Genomic DNA, 19,011 nt, shown 5'->3' on the forward strand with positions numbered 1-19,011 from the left:
AAATTTCCGGCCACATGCTGTGCTCTAATGTTTGGCTCACATGCTTACTGTAGTGTTGATTACTGATCGGCAACATTTCTGACCATGTTCAAAAAGTGGTTCAGGGCCCTTTTAAATCTCACCGTGATCTCTGCGCGTGACATCACTGATTTTAGAGTGTAATTTTCGTATTTTGGCACCATTGGCCCAACAAAATTTTCTGAAACTTACTATGTTAAGTCCCTGTTCCCTTCAGAGGACCATGTACTTCACTTTTACCGATTAGGAATGACGTAGGTCCTAGTAGACGCCGTCGAAATCTATGACGTCATGGTGATTGGTGCATGAACTTCAAGGTGGCATTGCCACCCGCATTTTCTTTTTGTGTGTTTTTTCATTTACCTAGAGTCTCCTCGTGGTAAGTGTCGTGATTTTGGTATTATTAAAGAGTAATTTACTAATAATAGAGAAATTGGTTTTCTCTTTAGTGCCCCTTTAATAGTGAACGAATGAATTAGTCTGTCCATAAAGTGCGATAGCATATACTCGCCATGCATCTTGAATGCCTAGGTTTTGTTGAAAGCTCTGATGTCATTGCTGTAGTTCTTTTAGGTAGTAAAAAGATTGTGCATGGAAAATTTACGCAGCCTGAATCATCAGGGAAAGCTGCACTGAATAAGATGTGAGAAGTGTATTGCGAGGAAATGTTGGGTGGCCTGATGTCACGGATACATACCAGCTTAGGGCAGAAAAGTGAGGAGCAGGGAGTTAATTTCACCGTAAAGTGCCTTCCCTTTTTCAGGAGACTTGAAATATGCGCTAATGACCGCCCCCCTCTCCCCTCCCGCCATTTTCACTGTGTCATTCACAGTTTTTATGCCCCCGGCGAGGGTGAATAAAAACAGTGAATGCATGTGTATTCAGTAAAGCATTCTTAGCAGCTACTCCACTGCCATCTTGAATTTTGATCCGCGACCAAGCAAGGGCCCCACAAATGTTGCCGGATTATCCTTCACCGTAAGGGGGGTGCTTGCTCGGGATTTTATGGTATATATAAATATACATTCATGTGTGCTCATATTTATTTTGTTAAAGATGGTAAAACTACTCCTGCCTGGTGACTTTTAAAGTTCTGTTTGTAAGTGTGTGACAGGCAACTGCTACAAAAGGCTGATTGGCTGCTCAATCGTGAGGCTTTAGCTGCTCCAGAAGCTGCGCCTAAGTGGTTTCAGTCAATCACATCTTGTGTGTTTTGTTCACAGCAGTACTTTAAGACTTGGTAAAGCAACAATTGTTAATCACCGACATTAGCTCACAGTAAAGAATTGTTTTATTTGGTCCAAGGACAGGGGCGTAGTGAGAAATTTTTTCGGTTAGGGTTCCACCCCCTGTTATGTTTGTTTGTGCGTGCATACATTCAAATAGAAATCTTTTGTGGGAGGGTTTGAGAGCGAAGAAACGTTTGTTGAAATTCGGGGTTCTGGCAGGTGGTGCCCGTTTTCCAGGACCCCACTGGCTACAGTGGCTCACTTGGCACGCTAAAGCACCTCTGATTACGTTTCTGTACATTTTAGTGCTTGGCATGCAGCTGGCTGTTTGCATTCTCATTTGACAAATAAAGTTTATCTGGCATCACACAGGTCACCTTTCGTGAGAAAGTATTTGAACCAAAGTTGGCTTGCATACACAGTATGTGCCCATATCAGTGTTCCTTGTGAGCACTGCATTGAGAAATTGGCCCAACTGTATGTGACATCTTTGCACTGCTGGCAAATAATGTCGGAAGTATAGTCTAGTGAGCACTGTCTTGCAAGAACAGAATGTATAATGCTTGACACCATTTTACAGGATGAAATTCTTAAAGCAGCAGTGATGAAATATGGGAAAAACCAGTGGTCACGAATAGCATCATTACTTCATCGCAAGTCTGCAAAGCAGTGCAAAGCGCGATGGTGAGTAGTCATCTTTTATGTTGGTTTATCGGTTCCTGGCTGTCAAGTGGTTGTCTTGGCATGAAGCTTCACGTGATATAAGACTGTGTAATGGGTGCTGCTACTATTTCAGACATCTATTAACTCAGCCTTTCGCATTCAAGATGGGAAATGCCAATAAACGTTGCCTTAGTGCAAAAGTGTGCTAAGCAAGCAACAACCGTGTGTGCACTTGATTCGCATTCAAAGGCAAAAAATTGTGCATTGATAATTATTAGTTCACTAACCTGGCACAAGAATGACTCCTTTAGTTCAGGAGGCTATGCTCTCACCAGACACTCATTAAATTATGTTCCTGTTGTTATCTTTCGGTCGCATATTTCTGTGAAGGCGTTCATTCACATTTTATTCACCCTTACTTCACCTTATGCACACCTCTAGTCACTTGGCATAGCCTTACTACAGTTTGCGTAGTAATAAATGTATGAGCACAAAATGTGCAAAGAAACGTGATGATATGAAACTGCACGCTGCATTACAAGGGTGTGGAAACGGGAGTGGCAAAGCAGCGGAGTGGTTGAATGAGAGGAGAGCATAACAACGCTAACTTCCAACAAGTGGTCATATTATTTGAAAATTGAAGCATGTGTATACATGGAGGCCACAGTAAATGCCATGCACACAGATTACACGCTTTTTTCTTGCTTATCATGATACATCGATATAACAAAAGCCTACTTGCAGCTGAAAACTTGGTTAAATTGTGAGTTTTGCTAAGATGTATGTTTCAGCTTTGCAAATAAAACTGACAACACTCACACCATGTGGCACATGTTACATAATTGGGTAAAATAAGCAATAAACTCCGGAAATCTCGAGACAAGCACGCCCACTGCAGTTTCTGTACATACGCAACAGATGGCCAGTGCTGCACGGATTGAAGCCCCTGTGATATCAAATTTGCCCATGTCCACCCTCTTGCATCCACGAGTAGAATTTGCAGCGGAGGCACGGATAAATATCAATTACATCGAATCATATGACCAGCATTGAGCACGATTCAAAACGGGTAGCAGCGCTACCTTGCAATCACACTCCAGTTGTTCACATGGCCACTGAAGAAAAGTGATGCGAGGCTGCACACATGCAGTCATGTCGTCGTTACTATGCATCGCCATCAACAGTGTTGACAAGCGGTGACGACAGCATTATGGAATTGGCAATCGCTATGATGCCGTGAATCATCTTTACTTCTGCAGAGCAGCAACTTATAGATGGGTGCCGGTCCGAGCAGTGAGGAGAATGTACCGGAGCACGCACTTCAGCCACGCTCGCTTGTAAGATATGTAGCAATTAGCTGTGTTAGAAAATGTTAGTGCGTACGGTATTCCGCTGTACGCAAAGGGTTTATGGAATAACAAGTTATCAGACACCGACACCTTGTGGCGCATTAGACAACCACAATTATAGATACGTTTCTTTGTTTTCACCACGTGTCTTTGACAAAAGAGAAGTTGAACAAGGCAACGGAATCGTGCCGCTGCCAAGAATGCGCACTAGCATGTAGACAAGATTTCTACAATAACAAATCTGTGCTTGCTGGGTTCATCTTAGTACTGCTAGATGACCCCTCTTTTAAGGCTACAGCAACTCTATAGACCTTATGCAAAATTTGCTGCCATCTAGCGGCCGCTGTGCGCATTTCCGCCAAGTTGAAGGCTAAGTGCTTGTGACTATACGAAGCCTACGTGTCAATGTGTGGCGGCTGATAGGAACGGCAGTGCCGACATATTTTCGTGTGCCGCGTTGCTCATATTGAGGAAATTGCGATGCTTAAGAAAGGTTGGCAGGAAACTAACCTCCATGTTATTAGATTTTCTCGCAGCTGACAAGAAGCAGCAGATCGTTCTGTTGCTCCGGCTACTGCTTACGACTAACACCGTGTTTATGCTCGCTGTTCTTAATTGATGTGGTATGTGAAAGCATCGGCACTCATCAGAGAACATTCTTTCGTGTCATACCGGAACAAGACAGTTCTTGCATCATGTGCTTGCGGGCACAGACAGCACGGCTTCGTGTACGAGCTTCAAAGCTGCATTGCGGCTACTGGTGCATGCCTGCACTGCTGTTGACAACATTACTTTGTTTATTTCATTGCGGTAACAATTACATGTTAGACAGGTAGCTCATGCACACCATTGATTCTCAGCGAACGGACCGTGTGTACTGGAGCGTGTTGTTTGTAGCAGTCATGGGTGCGTTACCAGTAAAATGTAAGTGTTACAGTTACCTATGCAAAAAAGTGACTGTTACAGTTACAGAGTTTCCAAAAGTAACCTGTTAGAGTTACTGTTAAAAAGTAATGTAATTACTTAATTTTCCATTACTGTATAAAGTAATAGATCACAAACCAATGGTAGAATTTGTTTAATAAAAACGTACCAAGGCATGCGGGTAGTCAAAGGTACACGTGGTAAAACTCTAGATGAAGGAAACCTAAAAAGTGGTCCAACACGAGCATTGTTTTTGTATGCCTCATTTTGTTGCATCAGTTTTAACCCGAGAGCGTTAAAGAGCTCGTTCCGCAGAAATTCCGGTGTCGGCATTGCTGGTTGTGAGTGAAAAATCATCATCTTCTCCGTAACAAAAAATTGAGAAAGATGCAAATAAAATAAATAATAAAAAAATCTTACTTAGGTTCGAGTGAGATTTGAACCCAGGCCGTGCCACCCGGACATATGTACGTGACCATACATATGTACTTTGATTTGCAAATACAAACACTAGTCTAAAGTTAGTGCTGATGTTGTGTCACCCCATCGAGGCTGAACATTGATCAAGGCAAAGAGGTGGTTGTTGTGAGAGGCCTGTGGTTACGATAAGAGCTTAGGCAAATGAACAAGCACACTTTGGTCGCCAGCAGTTCAACAAGGTCTTAGTTGCACCAAGGCAGGCACCACAAGGGAGCAGCATGCAGGAAGGAGAGTAATTAATGCCTTGACATGTGTGTAATCATCCTTGTCCTCTGGTGCTTTGAGGACAGTCCAGCTGTCATCTGTATAGTTGGGAGGTCAATGGTGCTGGTGCAAGCATCTCTGACGGCGTGACATCAGCTGCTCTGGTGTTCTAGGGTGCAGGCACGGGTGCACCTAGTTGGTCATGATGTATAAGGAGTGTTCGTCTTGCCTCTTCAAAGTCTCCTTAAACATCTTTATCCAGTTCGATACCATGCACTTACATCACCAGTGCAGTAGTTCTGCTTTACAGGTGCATGGGTTCCAGAGACAAGGCAACTTGAAATATAGACTATCTGCCTCGTGTGCTGCTGCTTTGAGCTGTATAGGTGGTGCCTCCTACGACCAACGGTGGCGAAAACCAGATGTATCAAGCTCATAGAAGCCTTGCGCAAGCTGCCTGGTGCCCCCCGTTTTTACATTCATTTTTCATTTTGGTTTTATACTTGCTCAGCTGACGCTGCTCCACTAGACAGCCATTGTTTTTTTGTTTGTTTGAAAATGGCGGGGTCATTTTTTAGTGCTGTGTGTGTGCATGATGCACTGCATAACTTTCTTACGTGCACGCGTCTCACGTTTAGTCAACTATACCACTAATGCCAAGAAAATTGAAAGATAACTTCTTTAACGTTTTAACCAGCATCACACAGCTGCAAAATAAATTTGTGAAAGTACAAGAGTAGAGCAAATGACCAACACAGCGTTTTATTTTTCATATTATTATTTTACAGACTGTATTACGATCATCAGAAACTTCAAACTACATTTATAATCATATATTTCTGAAAAACAATCTAATCAACTTTCCCGTTTAAACATGGCATTACTCAGATTTATATGGCAAATGTGCATGCATGTAGTATGCATCTCATATGCTAGATTCTCCTTTAGTATAGGAACTCTACATAAAGTGCGCTTCGATAAGCAATATATTTGTGCACTAGCAAACATAACGAGGGGCAACTACTTGACCCTCACTCACCTTTGTGAAAACAGTATGCCAACTTCAATTAAGTATTTACTGACACAATAACGATAACACACTTCTTACCACACAGTGGTCACAAGATGACGCGCGAGGCTGAGCGTGATATAGTATAATAATCTAGCAGAGTCGTATGTGTACAGTACGCTAGAATATCCTAGCACACTGTCATCAAGGTTGCCGTCATTTCAGCGGTTCCCACGATGTAGCACCAGTTCCTCACTCACGTGATCAAACTGCTGCGACGCCAAGAACTACACTCATTGCTGGCAGTCAAGGAAAAACGCCGCCTTGTACGAGGCCATCTTGTCTAGTGACCAACGGACAGAAGTGCACAACTGAGGTGGCTGAAGCATTGCCCTTGATGCGACGCCAGTTGAGCAAAATCAGGGCCCGTCGTCCGACATGTGGCGACCGCCTCAACACAATTTTAACGTTGCAATGTCCAAGGAAGAAGATGCGGCAAAGGCCAAGACCTATCGTGTGCGCTGCTGCCTGTACAGTGCGCGCTCCCATGGCAACAAAAAGAAATAAAAAAAAAACTGCAGAGTGGGGTTAGCTGAGGGCATGGCGAAGTGGTGAGAGTTGTTGCTTGGTTGGTGTGGTGCATTGTCGAGAGTCGGCACTAGTTTGCTTTTGCGCAACAGAAATGCCAGTTTCATCGAAAATGCATGAGATCCTATGGGGGGTTGGGAGGGGTGCCACCGCCTTTCTCCTCACCGGACACCAGGGGAGCCGAGTGGTGGCGCGATCGTATCCGCACATGAGGTGGATAGTGAGAAAGCACCAGTCAACCTCTTAGCTCACAGCACTCTGCACGTAGCAGATCACTCCAAAGCCTTCTCCTATACTAATGTTGAGGTCATGCCTAGTTAAGTGCCACCTTGTAATGCATTGTTAAAGCAATATGTCAACAGATGCCATGGCAAGCTAATTAGAAACAAAGACTCAACAATTTCGCAAGGTTTAGAAGAATGGTGAAATATGCTCGGGGCTTTTTATCTGGATTGCCAATCTTTTCTTCACATGAACTATTTACATGTTTTTGATTTGGCTTCTGAAAAGTGCTTCTGAAAAGTTCTGAAAAGTGCCCCAGTGGTGATTGCCTGTGTTGCTTTCCAAAACATGGCCGTGATGGCACTCTTTGTGGCTGCTATGGAACCGCTCAACCCTGACAGCGACAATAATTCCAACAATGGTGACCAGTGATTCTGAGGAGGAGTTGAATGATTTATGCATTTTGGTCGCCCGTGCGTTGGTGCGTGAAGATGCCAATCGTGTTCCTGGTGTGATAATGAAGAGCAGGTACGGGGTTGGGCCCTTGGCCAGCACAAGGGGAGAAGAGAACAGTCAGCCCAGTGATCGAGCATTGTCTCTGTTCTCGTTATTACAATGGTGCAGTCTACGAAAACTGAACCTTAAAGCTGAAGCCACCTGTGCTCTGTGGTCGTTGGCACTGCGGATCTCTCCATCCAAGGAACGCCATCCACGCTTCCTCGATCTTGGACACCAGGACCCTACTACTGCCAGAAGCACCTATGCCAACATTCGGGGACAGCATCGAGGCCTTCTCGGTGGTTCAAAAGCAGACATATCCCGGCGCCGCCCAGACAGCACACGGTCTCCTGTTGCCCGGGAACACCATTCACACTTCCGGTTGTGACACCCTTTGGCTCAGGACTCCATTGGCACCTGAGCTGCTTAGGGTTGCTGTCCAAACTCCCTCGGACAAGGATCACACTGCCCGGAGCACAGTGACCACCACCTATTTCCCGGATGTTGCCACTGGCTCCACTAACTCACCCGACGGCCCCGCAGAGCTGTTGCATACCATTGCACAAATTCGTGTCAAGATTAACGCCCCGACAGTGTCAAGCTCTAAGCTATCTCCTGCCGCCTTGCCAGCATTGTGCACAGCCAATGCCATGTTGGCTGCAGCCGCCTCACAAGACCTTGAGACCAGCTCACCCAAGAATCGCAGAGAGTTTTGGTGGTCCCTCACGCAGCTGTCATACTAACTAGACTGCTTGGGGTCGGCACACTCCGAATCTTTGCCTGCCGTCCCACCACCGCTGCCTGTATGTGAACTACCAGAGTTCAACACTTTCCGGACAATGTTGACAATAAAGTGGAGACTGTCAACTCTCTCAGAGCTCGCAGGCCTGGACGGACCAACAGAAGTTGTGTATGGCCATAGACAGGCTTCGGAATGGTGCCGTGGCATGGCATAGGTACAAAGGCATGAAGGAACAGTCTTGGGCAGAGGGGAGCCCTAAGCTCATAGCTGCTTTTGACCGAATTCACTACCTGCACCCACCCAGTCCAACCTGACTGCTACGGAGGATGAAGCTCAGGAGGGGCACCACCTCGAGGCTGCAACTGTGCTTTGCAGTTCCTCAATGGAGAACTTCATGGACTGCCCTGCTGTAGGCACTGACCGGAGGGGCCATACTCCGCTGGAGGTCTCGAACTCTGCATTGGTATTCGACCCGAGCATATCGCTGCCAGACCTTCCTCAGCTAGAGAAACTACTCTCGTGCTCATCATCGCTTGGGCACATGGAGGCACTGGCCCCTGTTCTGCCAGGCAGGCTACGAATCCATGAGCCCCATCAGGCCACGATTGCCAGTAATACAACTTATGTTCTACTGCTTCACAAAGCACACCTGTCCAGGGTTGCCAATGGTGGCTACTTTTCGCCAAATTGGCGAATTTGAGAGGCCCATGGCGACCTAAAATTATGAATGGCGACATGGCGAATTTTTGGCGATTTTCGGCTTAGGTCTCCACTGAGTTATGCATCCTGAGCCCAGTGTCTTCCCAACAAATGAGTGGCAACATTCTCTGTATTTTTCTTGGTTTTAGACCCCTGAGTAGAATGTGCGCATTAAGCGTCATTTGGTATGTCCGTCCCGTAACTCGTGTGTATCTCCTCAATTCATCTAGATGCAGGAGGTACTGGAACGTCCCCAAGCAACATTCCAGCAAAATTTAGGTCAGCGGACTGCCTTGCAAACCGTGAGGGGGCAGTGTATGACTATAAGTTTATGGCAATAGGTGCTTTAAGCTTCTCTAAAGTTCTGCTTCTGAAGGAGCTAGACGACGGGTTGGCCGCATGCTCCGACCATTTGTTCCGCCAAAGCTCCAACTGTTCTGAATAGCTTGGCGACTTATTCACTGTTGCAGTACCCTCAACTCAGCTCGTAAAGACAGCTTTGGAATAGCGAAGAAAGGCGGATACGCAGCTATTTGTGCAATAAACAAATATTTATTGAGGCATTTTCCACTGCTCTCGGTGAGCATGTGCAATGAAAACAATTGGTATATAACATTTTACATGGTCTATCTGTTCATTAATAACGCATTGGATTGACACGTGTAGATATTATAAGTGACTATATAAAGGTCGGTGGCATCCAGTATCATATTAGTTCACACTGAAAAGGTGTAAGACTCACTAATGATCGCTTCCTGTAAGAAATCTCTCGAGTTACCTTCAATAAACCTTTTAATCATTTTAATTCACGTGAGGGTACGTAAAGCTGTCAAACAACGCTTTCACGGTTTTCGCTTAAGGTTTAGCACACTTTTACTTTTGAAACGAGCGGACAGGGATGGGATATCATGAGCGTTTCATTCATTCACCCTTGTGCCACCACGCACATCTTGCGGCTAGTCGGGGAAGCAGCACCATGAACTGCCATGGTGAAGCGGGCGATACGAGTGGCATTGAGAAACATCAATATAATTTAAGGGTCTTGGATGGTACTGTATTCTACGGTGCTATACGTGAGTGGAAATTTTTATTACTAGTTATGCCGCATATATCTACAATGGCGACTTTTTTGGCGAAATCTGTAAAAAAAATGGCGACTTTTGGCGACTTCTTGCTCGTCGTTTGGCGACATTTACTCTAAAGTCAGTGGCAACCCTGTACCTGTCTGATGATGCCAACAAGACGGGCCCCGACCAGTCGGAGCCATGTCTCCAGATGCTGCAGACATTCCATGTGTGTGCAGACGCTCATTTCCCAAGTGACGTCTCCTGAGAGGAAACAGAGATGCCTGTCCCGACTGAGGTCATTGTCATCAAAGGCATGTTGCTGCAGGCCACCTCTCCTGCTGGCAACACTGCTAGACAGCTCGAATGCATGCGGCACTTCATCAGGGGAACTGTCAGTACGACCACCTTGGGGAGCTCTACAGCAACAATGCTGTAAGACCACAAGCTGCATCACAGCTCATCTCGTGAAATTGCCCACTTATTGACACAGATGACTCGTAGAACACCACCCCGCTGCAGTTCAACCCACTGTGGGGAGTGCAACCTGCCCCACTTAGTGTGACACTCAACAGTTCTTCATGTGGTCCTGTTTTCAAAACTGCTGTGGGATGAACGTTAGCATTTCGGGATGGACCTGCGACCATGCTGAAACAGTCAGGGCTGCCCGCAAGAACCATTGCTCAGAGGACTTCATGTGGAGTCTCATCATGGCCGAGAACATCGACGACCACGAAATTGCCAGTTCCGTCCACCACAGGAGACTGAGACAGCTTTCCAAGCATTGTCCCAGTGTGGCCGATGTCAACCACTGTGTCACGACCAGTGTCGTCCACCATCGGCAAAGATTCAAGCCAAGTGCTAGCGTTCACAGCGACATAGTGAGCAACCACAGCATCATGGCCAGTATTGACCACCAGAGGCATTGTTGGCAGCTTCACATAGATGTTCTTTGGCTTCGCTTGCCCTCAGTCATGGCTGAGCGTGATGGTGAAGAGTGGCAATGTGCTTAATTGCTCGAACAGCGCGAAGAAGAGAAAGACAAGGAGAGAATGGAACAGCTCGTCATTACACTGGGTATGAGAACATCTTTAGCAGGTGCCATGAGTTCAAGGGACTGTTCATACTATCTAGGGAGACTGGTAAATTAAGGTTTGCAGGTTGTGATCAAGGCCGTCAACAACAACACAATAAATCTCGAAAAGCTTTTAGGCATCCATTAAAGTGTATTCGTCATTATTGTTTTCAATGTTTCTTGTTGGCATCACTTGTTCTGCATGCTACGATGGCACATAAAAATGAATGTGGCAACTTCTGCAACCCATTAGAACACATATGCAAGTTCCCAGCTGAATCTATTTTTAATTTCAACAGTTTTTCTTGAAGACCTCCGGATGCTTGTTATCCATCACCTTGGCTTCACGCTTCTGCAAATAGGAAGTGAACGGGCCGCTTGTGCACCACGAGACACCTATTTATTATTTACCATTTGTGTTGGCGCCAACTCGGCCAGATTTTCCTACTCGTGAGACGTATAACGCCTTACTAACTGCCTTTAATGACTCATTGGTCCTTTTGTACATCCTGAACGACAAGCACCGCATGCTCCACTTGTTTGCACTTCTCTTGGGCAAGTGCAGGCCGGCAGAGAACTCGTCCAGAGCTAGGCTTGAGTAATGGAAAGAACCAGTGCGTACTAGAGCAATCATGGCCCGGGCCCGCGGCTCGTTCAAATTTACCCGCCCGAGCCCGGCCCGAACCCGAGAACAAATTTCGCCTACCCGGCCCGGCCCGGCCTGACCACAGATCGGGCCCGACAGGGGCCCGAGCCAATAATCTAGGTGGTGTTGCCCGAAGATAGAATCGACCACAAGGCGTTTTAAGTGGCAAATATCTACGCATCCTTGGTGCATGCTTCGCTAGCAAGTATACTTTAATCTACGATATTTTCTTGTAAAGAGAGGCTGGCTCACCGTGGAAACAATTGAGCGGACATACTGGGTACGATGAACGTTTGTTCGGCAGTGGTATACAGCACCTATTTTTTTAGGAATACAGTCGGGATCATCAATAGCGTTTTGTAGCAGATATTGTAGGAAGAAAAGTGATTTGCAGCATGAGTCCGGTTTTGATAAGGAGCGCATTAAAAACAGAGGGGACAGAAAACAGAACGCTCTCACACTTTGTTTTTATTGCGCTCTCTATTGAAATTTAAATGGACACGAAAGTGAAACAATGAATCGGCTTGGATTGATAAATTATACTCCCCGAGAAATCTAATGTCGTTAGTTTCACCAACACAGGCGCATTATCAAAGGAGAAAATCAAGGTCAGGGTTTCATTTGTAAATTTCGCGCCAAAATCTCCACGCGTGACAACATGGATTTCAAAGCATATTTTTCGTATTTTGGCGACTTTGTCTTATCGAAATTTCCTGAAGCTTCGTATGTTAAGCATATGTCCCCCCCCCCCCCTTCGGAAGACAATGCATTTCATTTTTACCGATTAGAAACTGCGTAGGACCTAGCAGACACCAACAAAATCTATGATGAGTTTGATGCGGGAATTTCAAGGTGGCGTCACTGGCCGTAATTTCCTATTGCGCGTTTTCGCGCTTCCCATGCGTCTTCTCGCGGCAGGCATGGTGATTTTGAAATTATGAAAGAGCAATTTACTAATACGCCAAAAATCGTTTTTTTCCCTTTAGTGTCCCTTTAAAGCATGCTGTAACGAGAAAGCCAACCGTGCACCCTTCTGGATATCTAGCACCTATCTTCACCATAGTAGCACCTTGCCACATCAAGAGAAATAAAGGGAAAAAGTCTAAATTATTACAGTTGTTGTAAATACACTAACCTAGATAAAAATTATAAAGAGCCACGCGCACCACGTGCACTTTGCAAATACGTATAAGAAGCAGAATGGAAAAAAAGCAACTATTTGTCGTAGCAGTCTTTTCATATATCACACCACTGCTATTACATACAGTCTATAAGCTTTTGTGGCATAGTTTACAGCTTATTTGTTTGCATGTTATTGCGCAAAAAATCAAATTATAAATGGATTCCACTATAAGCACACCATGCGCCGTTCCATCACATGTCCTACCGCGCTAAAGTTTCTTGCACTGCTTGCGCTAGCCGTAGAGGCGCACATCTGCCTTGAGAAATGTGAAGCCGTTGGCAGTCGTAGTTCTTAACTTCCACCACTGGAGCTAATTTAGGATGTCTTTTTGGACCTCTGCAGAATGAAAATATCTGTCCAGCTAATCCCTTCATTTCTATCATTCCCGAACATTGTGCCACTCTTCAGTATAATCTATAATTGCTTCTGAGTGCTTCTCCTTGCAATTTTCAGCAGTGTTTGTTATGCACGGCTTGCAAAGGGCTCTTTTCTGTCCATATTATAATGGTGTATGCCTTCTTAACGATGTTGTACCGGTAGAAGGTGGCCTACGCTGGTAAAACTACACTGGTAGGACTGGCAATAGGTGGATGAAGTTATTGCGATCTATTTTTGGGGTTCATTCCAGTTTGGTAATAAAGGTGCAAATAATAATAATAATAATAATAATAATAATAATAATAATAATAATAACAATAATAATAATATCTCGGGTTTAACGTCCCAAAACCACGATATGATTATGAGAGACGCCGTAGTGGAGGGCTCCGGAAATTTCGACCACCTGGGGTTCTTTAACGTGCACCTAAATATAAGTACACGGGCCTCAAACATTTTTGTCGCCATCGAAAATGCAGCCGCCGCGGCCGGGATCCGATCCCGCGACCTTTGGGTCAGCTGTCGAGGGCTATAACCACTAGACCACCGTGGCGGGGCAAAGGTGCGAATAACCTTACAGACGCTTACTCATTGGATGCATATGATTCGAGGTAAGGGGACATCCCCCGGCATGGAATTCGTGATTCTTATTTCAAGGCAGATATTTCGTCAAGCTAATATACTTTGCCTTTAAACATGAGCATACATGTTTAATGGACTTTTGCTATTCCTGCACATTCCAATGCTTTTGTGGCAGTATCGCGTAGCTCTCGCACTATACAGTGCCGGGATCTCGAACACACGGCCCATGGACCACTCACTAGCGGCCTGCAGCCCACACATGACTGTCTTTTTGCCAATATTTTTTATTTATAAGTACGTTCTTGAGCTACACAGGCATGAAAGGTCTAAAACATTTTTTTCGTGAGGCACCGCCTGCAGCCACCACGTGTTGATACATAACTGCGAAAAAAAACTGTATATTGCAGAATTGGCGTCCAGATTTTAGTCATTTTGGAGATAGGTATCGATATATTGGTGGAAACTTGCCGCCAAATACTCTTCAGAAATGACATGGAATCTTAAAGAGCTCTTTAAAATGGCAACGTTAGCTGACATCTGGTATAACCTATTCTCCCCCCCTCCTTTTGCTCCTACCTTCGTCACTGTCCTGGCCCTTGCGGAAGTAAATTTTCGTGAATGCGTCATGTTAGCTGAGCCGAGTTTGAGACCCCTGATGTAGCAGAACAAGACCAACGTTCAGATGTTAACAATGTGGGCAAACAAAGCAGGCTGTGCATGGCCATCTTGCGTCACATGACCACTGGGAGCCTAAACGGAGCCACAGAAAAAAAATGTCTTTATAGGGATTTTATGCAACGAGACTGCGTGCAGTGTTTTCGTTTTAGTGGAGGGCTGGAACTTGCAAGAACGTTTCCTCGCCTTGGGGCTCCGTGATCGCACTTGAGATAAGTTATAGGTATAATTTTATTATGTTACATTTATTGCTGTGATTACAGAATAATATTTGGAATATAAAATAATAACGAATGCAAATAAAGCACGGAATAGCGAGATGTTAGCTGTATAAGCGCCTGGTCTATTTACTTTCAGCTCGCCCGTTTCAGATAAATCAAGTACCTCCATATGCAAGAAGCGAAAGAAGATCAGTACTTGTCGCTCATAAAGCTTCTTCAAATAGCTTGCCCCACATAAAAAAAAAAGAATCGTTTCATCGAGATAAAATGTGAAACATATGAACGCGCAACGTATGAGGAAAACACTTGAAAGGGACAGACACTAAAAAAAACAATTCTATTATCAATAAATTGACCGATTTCAAAAATCATACTGCGCATGCGCCAAACCAGCGCGACGCGAGTCCCCCTTGCGGCGAATCGACCCAACTAGTCTCGGTTGGAAAGCAAAGCAGACGCTGCGGCAGTGACGGCAGCGTGCGCAGTTTCTCTGCGGGTATACTGTACGCTGTACGCGTGATTTTTCCAAACATGCCTGCAAACTGTGTTGCTTTCGGGTGCACACAATACTATTACGGAAAGGGAAACTCTAGCTTCTTCCGTTTTCCGTCGGCGAAAGTGAGTGCGAATAGAAGGGCTCTGTGGATATCCGCAGTAAAACGCGTCAACCCGGACGGCTCGTTGTGGCAGCCGACAGAGCATTCCCGAATCTGCGGGGCTCACTTTATTACATGTAAGTTATTTCTGACACTTGTCATGACCATCGTGCTGTAAACTGGCCGTGTCAAACGCAGGCCGGCCTTCGAAGTTTGTGAACCACCCGGACTATGTACCGACAGTGTTCATGTACAGCAAGACTCCGGGCGAGGCTGCTGTACGGCGGCACAGTCGTAGGAATCTACAAGCGAGCTATATACAACGCGAGCCTTTAACATGATCAGCCTGCCTTTCTGAGGGAGCAATAACATCAAGCGGAGTGAGACAGCCTAGGTAAACATATACAATAAACATGTGCTTATTATAACGAGAGAACAGCGCACGCTGTTTACGCCAGCGAGATGGCTCCCTCGAACGATTCAAACCGAGGTACGCGCGAAGTACGGCTCGAAGCAGGATTCGGTGCTTTTATTCATGGGATAAACGGCAATGTTGGCACACAAATACGGCCGTAGTTGCTCTTTGGCTCTCGACAGTTGAAGACTCGGTCGTACAGCTTTCGTTATACCTACATACCTAGCTAACATATCTACATCGCAGAAATATACATACAGTAGAGAAGCGCTTTACCGTTCGCCCGAACATGTCACTGCTTTAAAAGGAAACGAACTTGCCCTGCGATGCACTGGCAATAAGCGCCGATGATGTCACCCGTTGTTTTCTCGTACCACGCCGTGACCTCGTACATGCTGCCCGTCTTCATAGATGGCTTACAAGTTCCTCTTAGAAGTCCAACCTCTGGATCGGCGGTAGTCGTATTGAGCATTTGATTGGCCACGTAACCTTCATCGTGTAGCGCCCAACCACGATGCGCCTGGCGAACGGTGGATGTGTGAGAGTCCAAGTATTCCCATACGCCGTCGCAGCTCACGGGGCACTTGGAGAAATTTCGCGTCCATCCCGCGTTTGCAAACGGGATGGGCACATTATTTTCTTCAATCATAATAGATTTCAGCGGAAATCCGATAAAACTGAGGCGACGCACAGCGCAAATTGCGAAGCTACACAGAGCACAGGCCACTCGAGCTGCACGCCAGCGTAAGCCTTGTTTTCCAACCGAGCGTAGTTCCTAGGTTTTCCCTGTAGGCGGCGCTCACAATTTTGAAATCGGTCAATTACTCTTAAAGGGACCCTGAAACGGTTTTGACGATTATGTACGAACACATTGAGCCGGTAGAACAAGTCCTAAGGATCATTTACAGACCGATTTAAGCTCTGTGCGAAAACTGTGTAATATATTACAAGGCTTTAAAGCTGCGAATCGCCACCGATCACAGTGGCTCAGCCAAACGCGTTTTCAAACCGCCCACTTCCAGTGCGCGTCGTATTGGAAGCGCGACGTCACGCAGGCGGCTGATCTGATTGGATATGTCCAGTACACGTCACTGAACCTCCTGTGGGCAGCGAGCGTCGTCTGCCTGTGTTACAACGTACTCCGTGTTGACGTGAGCTGAGCGAGAGTGTTTATCTTGAGGTGTCTTTTTTTGGACATAATTAATTGCCCCAGCCTTGTTGTGTACCACGTATCTAGCAATTTCTAGCAATTGGTGACTTGTAAAGCTGCGACATCGTGAAATGTTCGTGAGGCATCTGGCGAGCGGAATCCCTTCAGCTCGTCGCTGCAATGAGCGTCGCGCTCTCGCTATCCGTTCAACGCCACGATCCACGTTTTTGTGGCTGTAACTTCACCCCTGAAGACACAACCACATTGCCCGAGTTTACGCTTATTGGTGATCGTTCTCGAATTATTTCTGTTTGTCCGCATGCTGTTGCAGATTGTCGCCGTACAGGAGAATAAAATAAGATCTGCTGGTAGTGTGGCGGCACCTGTCGGAGCAGATATCAACCACTCCGCGAGCTTCGTCTTTGTTGGGCCTCCGAGATTACGCGCAACCCGTCGCGAAGCTCAAACCGTCGAGTGCGTTCATGAGAGCGCTGTGATCGCCGGCGATGTCACGGTGTCTGTGAGTTGAGGGTGCAAGGCAGTGGTGAGGAGGAGGGTACAGATATAAATTCCGTAGCGGCCTTGGTACACAGTGCGTCGCTTCATTTCTGGTGCGAATGATTTGGGGATGCTCCTACCTAAACGCTGACAAAACTTCAAAAAACCGTTTCAGGGTCCCTTTAAAATTCCGTAATCACCACGCTCGCTGTGACAAGAGTCTTGGTAAACGAGAAACACGCACAAAAAAATGCGATTGCAGACGTCATCTTGAAAATCGTGCAACAAACACCGTGACGTCATAGATTCTGACGGCGTCTACTGGGATCTACGTAGTTCCTAATCGGTAAAAATTAAGTACATTGACCTCTGAGAGGGCCATAAACTTAACATACCAAGTTTCATGAAGTTTCGTTGAACCAATGTCCCCAAAATACGACAAATACAGTTTGAAATACAGAGTACACTTTATCAGTCTAAACCAATTCATTGCATCACTTTAGTGTCCCTTTAAGAGCTGAGCAAAGTCCAAGCCCGGCCCGACCCGAGCCCGCCACCTCAAACCCGGGCCCGGCCCGGGCCCGCCGTGAAAACTACTTTACCCGGATCCACAGGCCGGGCCGGGCCCAGGTTTTCGGGTAGGCCCGAGCCCGTGCAGTGCTCTAGTGCGTGCATCATAAAAACGAGGGCAGAAGCACTGCACCCGTTGTACTGGCGCAGCAGGCTGTTTGACTCATTTCCAAAACTTAGCTCTGTACGTGGTTGATGCCTGGGTGTGTGAATGTGTCGTGTGGTTGTGCTCTAATTAAGTTTTGGAAATGATCTACCAACTAGCCCAACAACAAGTTCTGTTTGACTCATGCTTTCAACTTTTTGCCTTGTAACTTGGCAAGAAATCAAAATATTACAATCTGTAATCGATATGTTATGCACCGTAGTCAAATAGACCTGTAGTCTGTCAGTGGGGCGTAACAATTTTGTGCAAGCTGTGAACCTAGTTTATTTGGACAGATGCAGTTTACAGCACTGGTTATTACTCTTGGTTATTGAAACTGTGTGCTTCAATATGTGTGTGTTGCAGTCTTATAAGGCGTGCATTGCTGCAGGTACGAGTGGCTGGACCCAAGCATCAAGAAAACAGAGTGGACACGGGAAGAGGAGGAGAAGCTGCTTCACCTGGCAAAGCTGATGCCCACGCAGTGGCGAACCATTGCACCGATCATCGGCCGAACTGCTGCTCAGTGCTTGGAGCACTACGAATATCTGCTGTGAGTATTGGGCCCCCTCTGGTGGCTGTGTCACTCACTCTGTGTTCCTCTGCAGAGATCAAGCTCAGAAGAAAGAAGAAGAAGGGGACATTCTTGATGACCCACGCAAGTTAAAGCCCGGTGAGATTGATCCCAATCCAGAGACAAAGCCAGCCCGTCCGGATCCAAAGGACATGGACGAAGATGGTGAGTTGGTGGCTGACACACAAATGAGGCTTTGTCGTGTTCCATCCATATGTATAGTCCCTCTTTACAACTTGCTTAGGTATTGAGAGTGGAAGGTTGCATGCAGCACAGCTGCTGAATGTGTGCTGGCGGCTTTACTTTAGCTGAGTGCAGTGATGCTGCCGCTGCGCCAGACTGCGCCACACTGCGCCAAAGTGCCCTGGCTGCTACCACGTGCTGCATTTCCTCAAAATTTGGCGATTCTGCGCCAAGCCTGCGCCAAAGGGGTCTACTCCAACTTTCAGAAACGAAACTAACTACATGAGGTTCCCCCATTGAGAGCGACATCGCGCTGTACAAGTGTACGGGATGCAATCTGATCCAAGCCAAATCATACTCGGCTTTGTCGGTTCTCTGGCCTGTTGCATGTTGCGGTAGCTGGTGGTCGTGCATGCTGCTTCAGTCCAATG

General features: G+C 46.2%; 1 protein-coding gene across 1 annotated transcript in view; it reads left to right on the plus strand.

The window, feature by feature from the left end:
• Window positions 1-1,827: 1,827 nt before the first annotated feature.
• The window catches only part of LOC119397038 (cell division cycle 5-like protein), a gene marked incomplete at its 5' end in the record, with an annotated part of 213,286 nt that continues 196,102 nt past the window's right edge, over window positions 1,828-19,011 (plus strand). The window contains 3 exon segments of the mRNA XM_037664464.2: window positions 1,828-1,931; window positions 18,215-18,376; window positions 18,432-18,562. Of these exon segments, the coding sequence (XP_037520392.1) occupies window positions 1,828-1,931; window positions 18,215-18,376; window positions 18,432-18,562 (397 nt within the window).

This window comes from Rhipicephalus sanguineus, chromosome 6 (genome assembly GCF_013339695.2).
Source record: "Rhipicephalus sanguineus isolate Rsan-2018 chromosome 6, BIME_Rsan_1.4, whole genome shotgun sequence".
Lineage (NCBI taxonomy): Eukaryota > Metazoa > Arthropoda > Arachnida > Ixodida > Ixodidae > Rhipicephalus > Rhipicephalus sanguineus.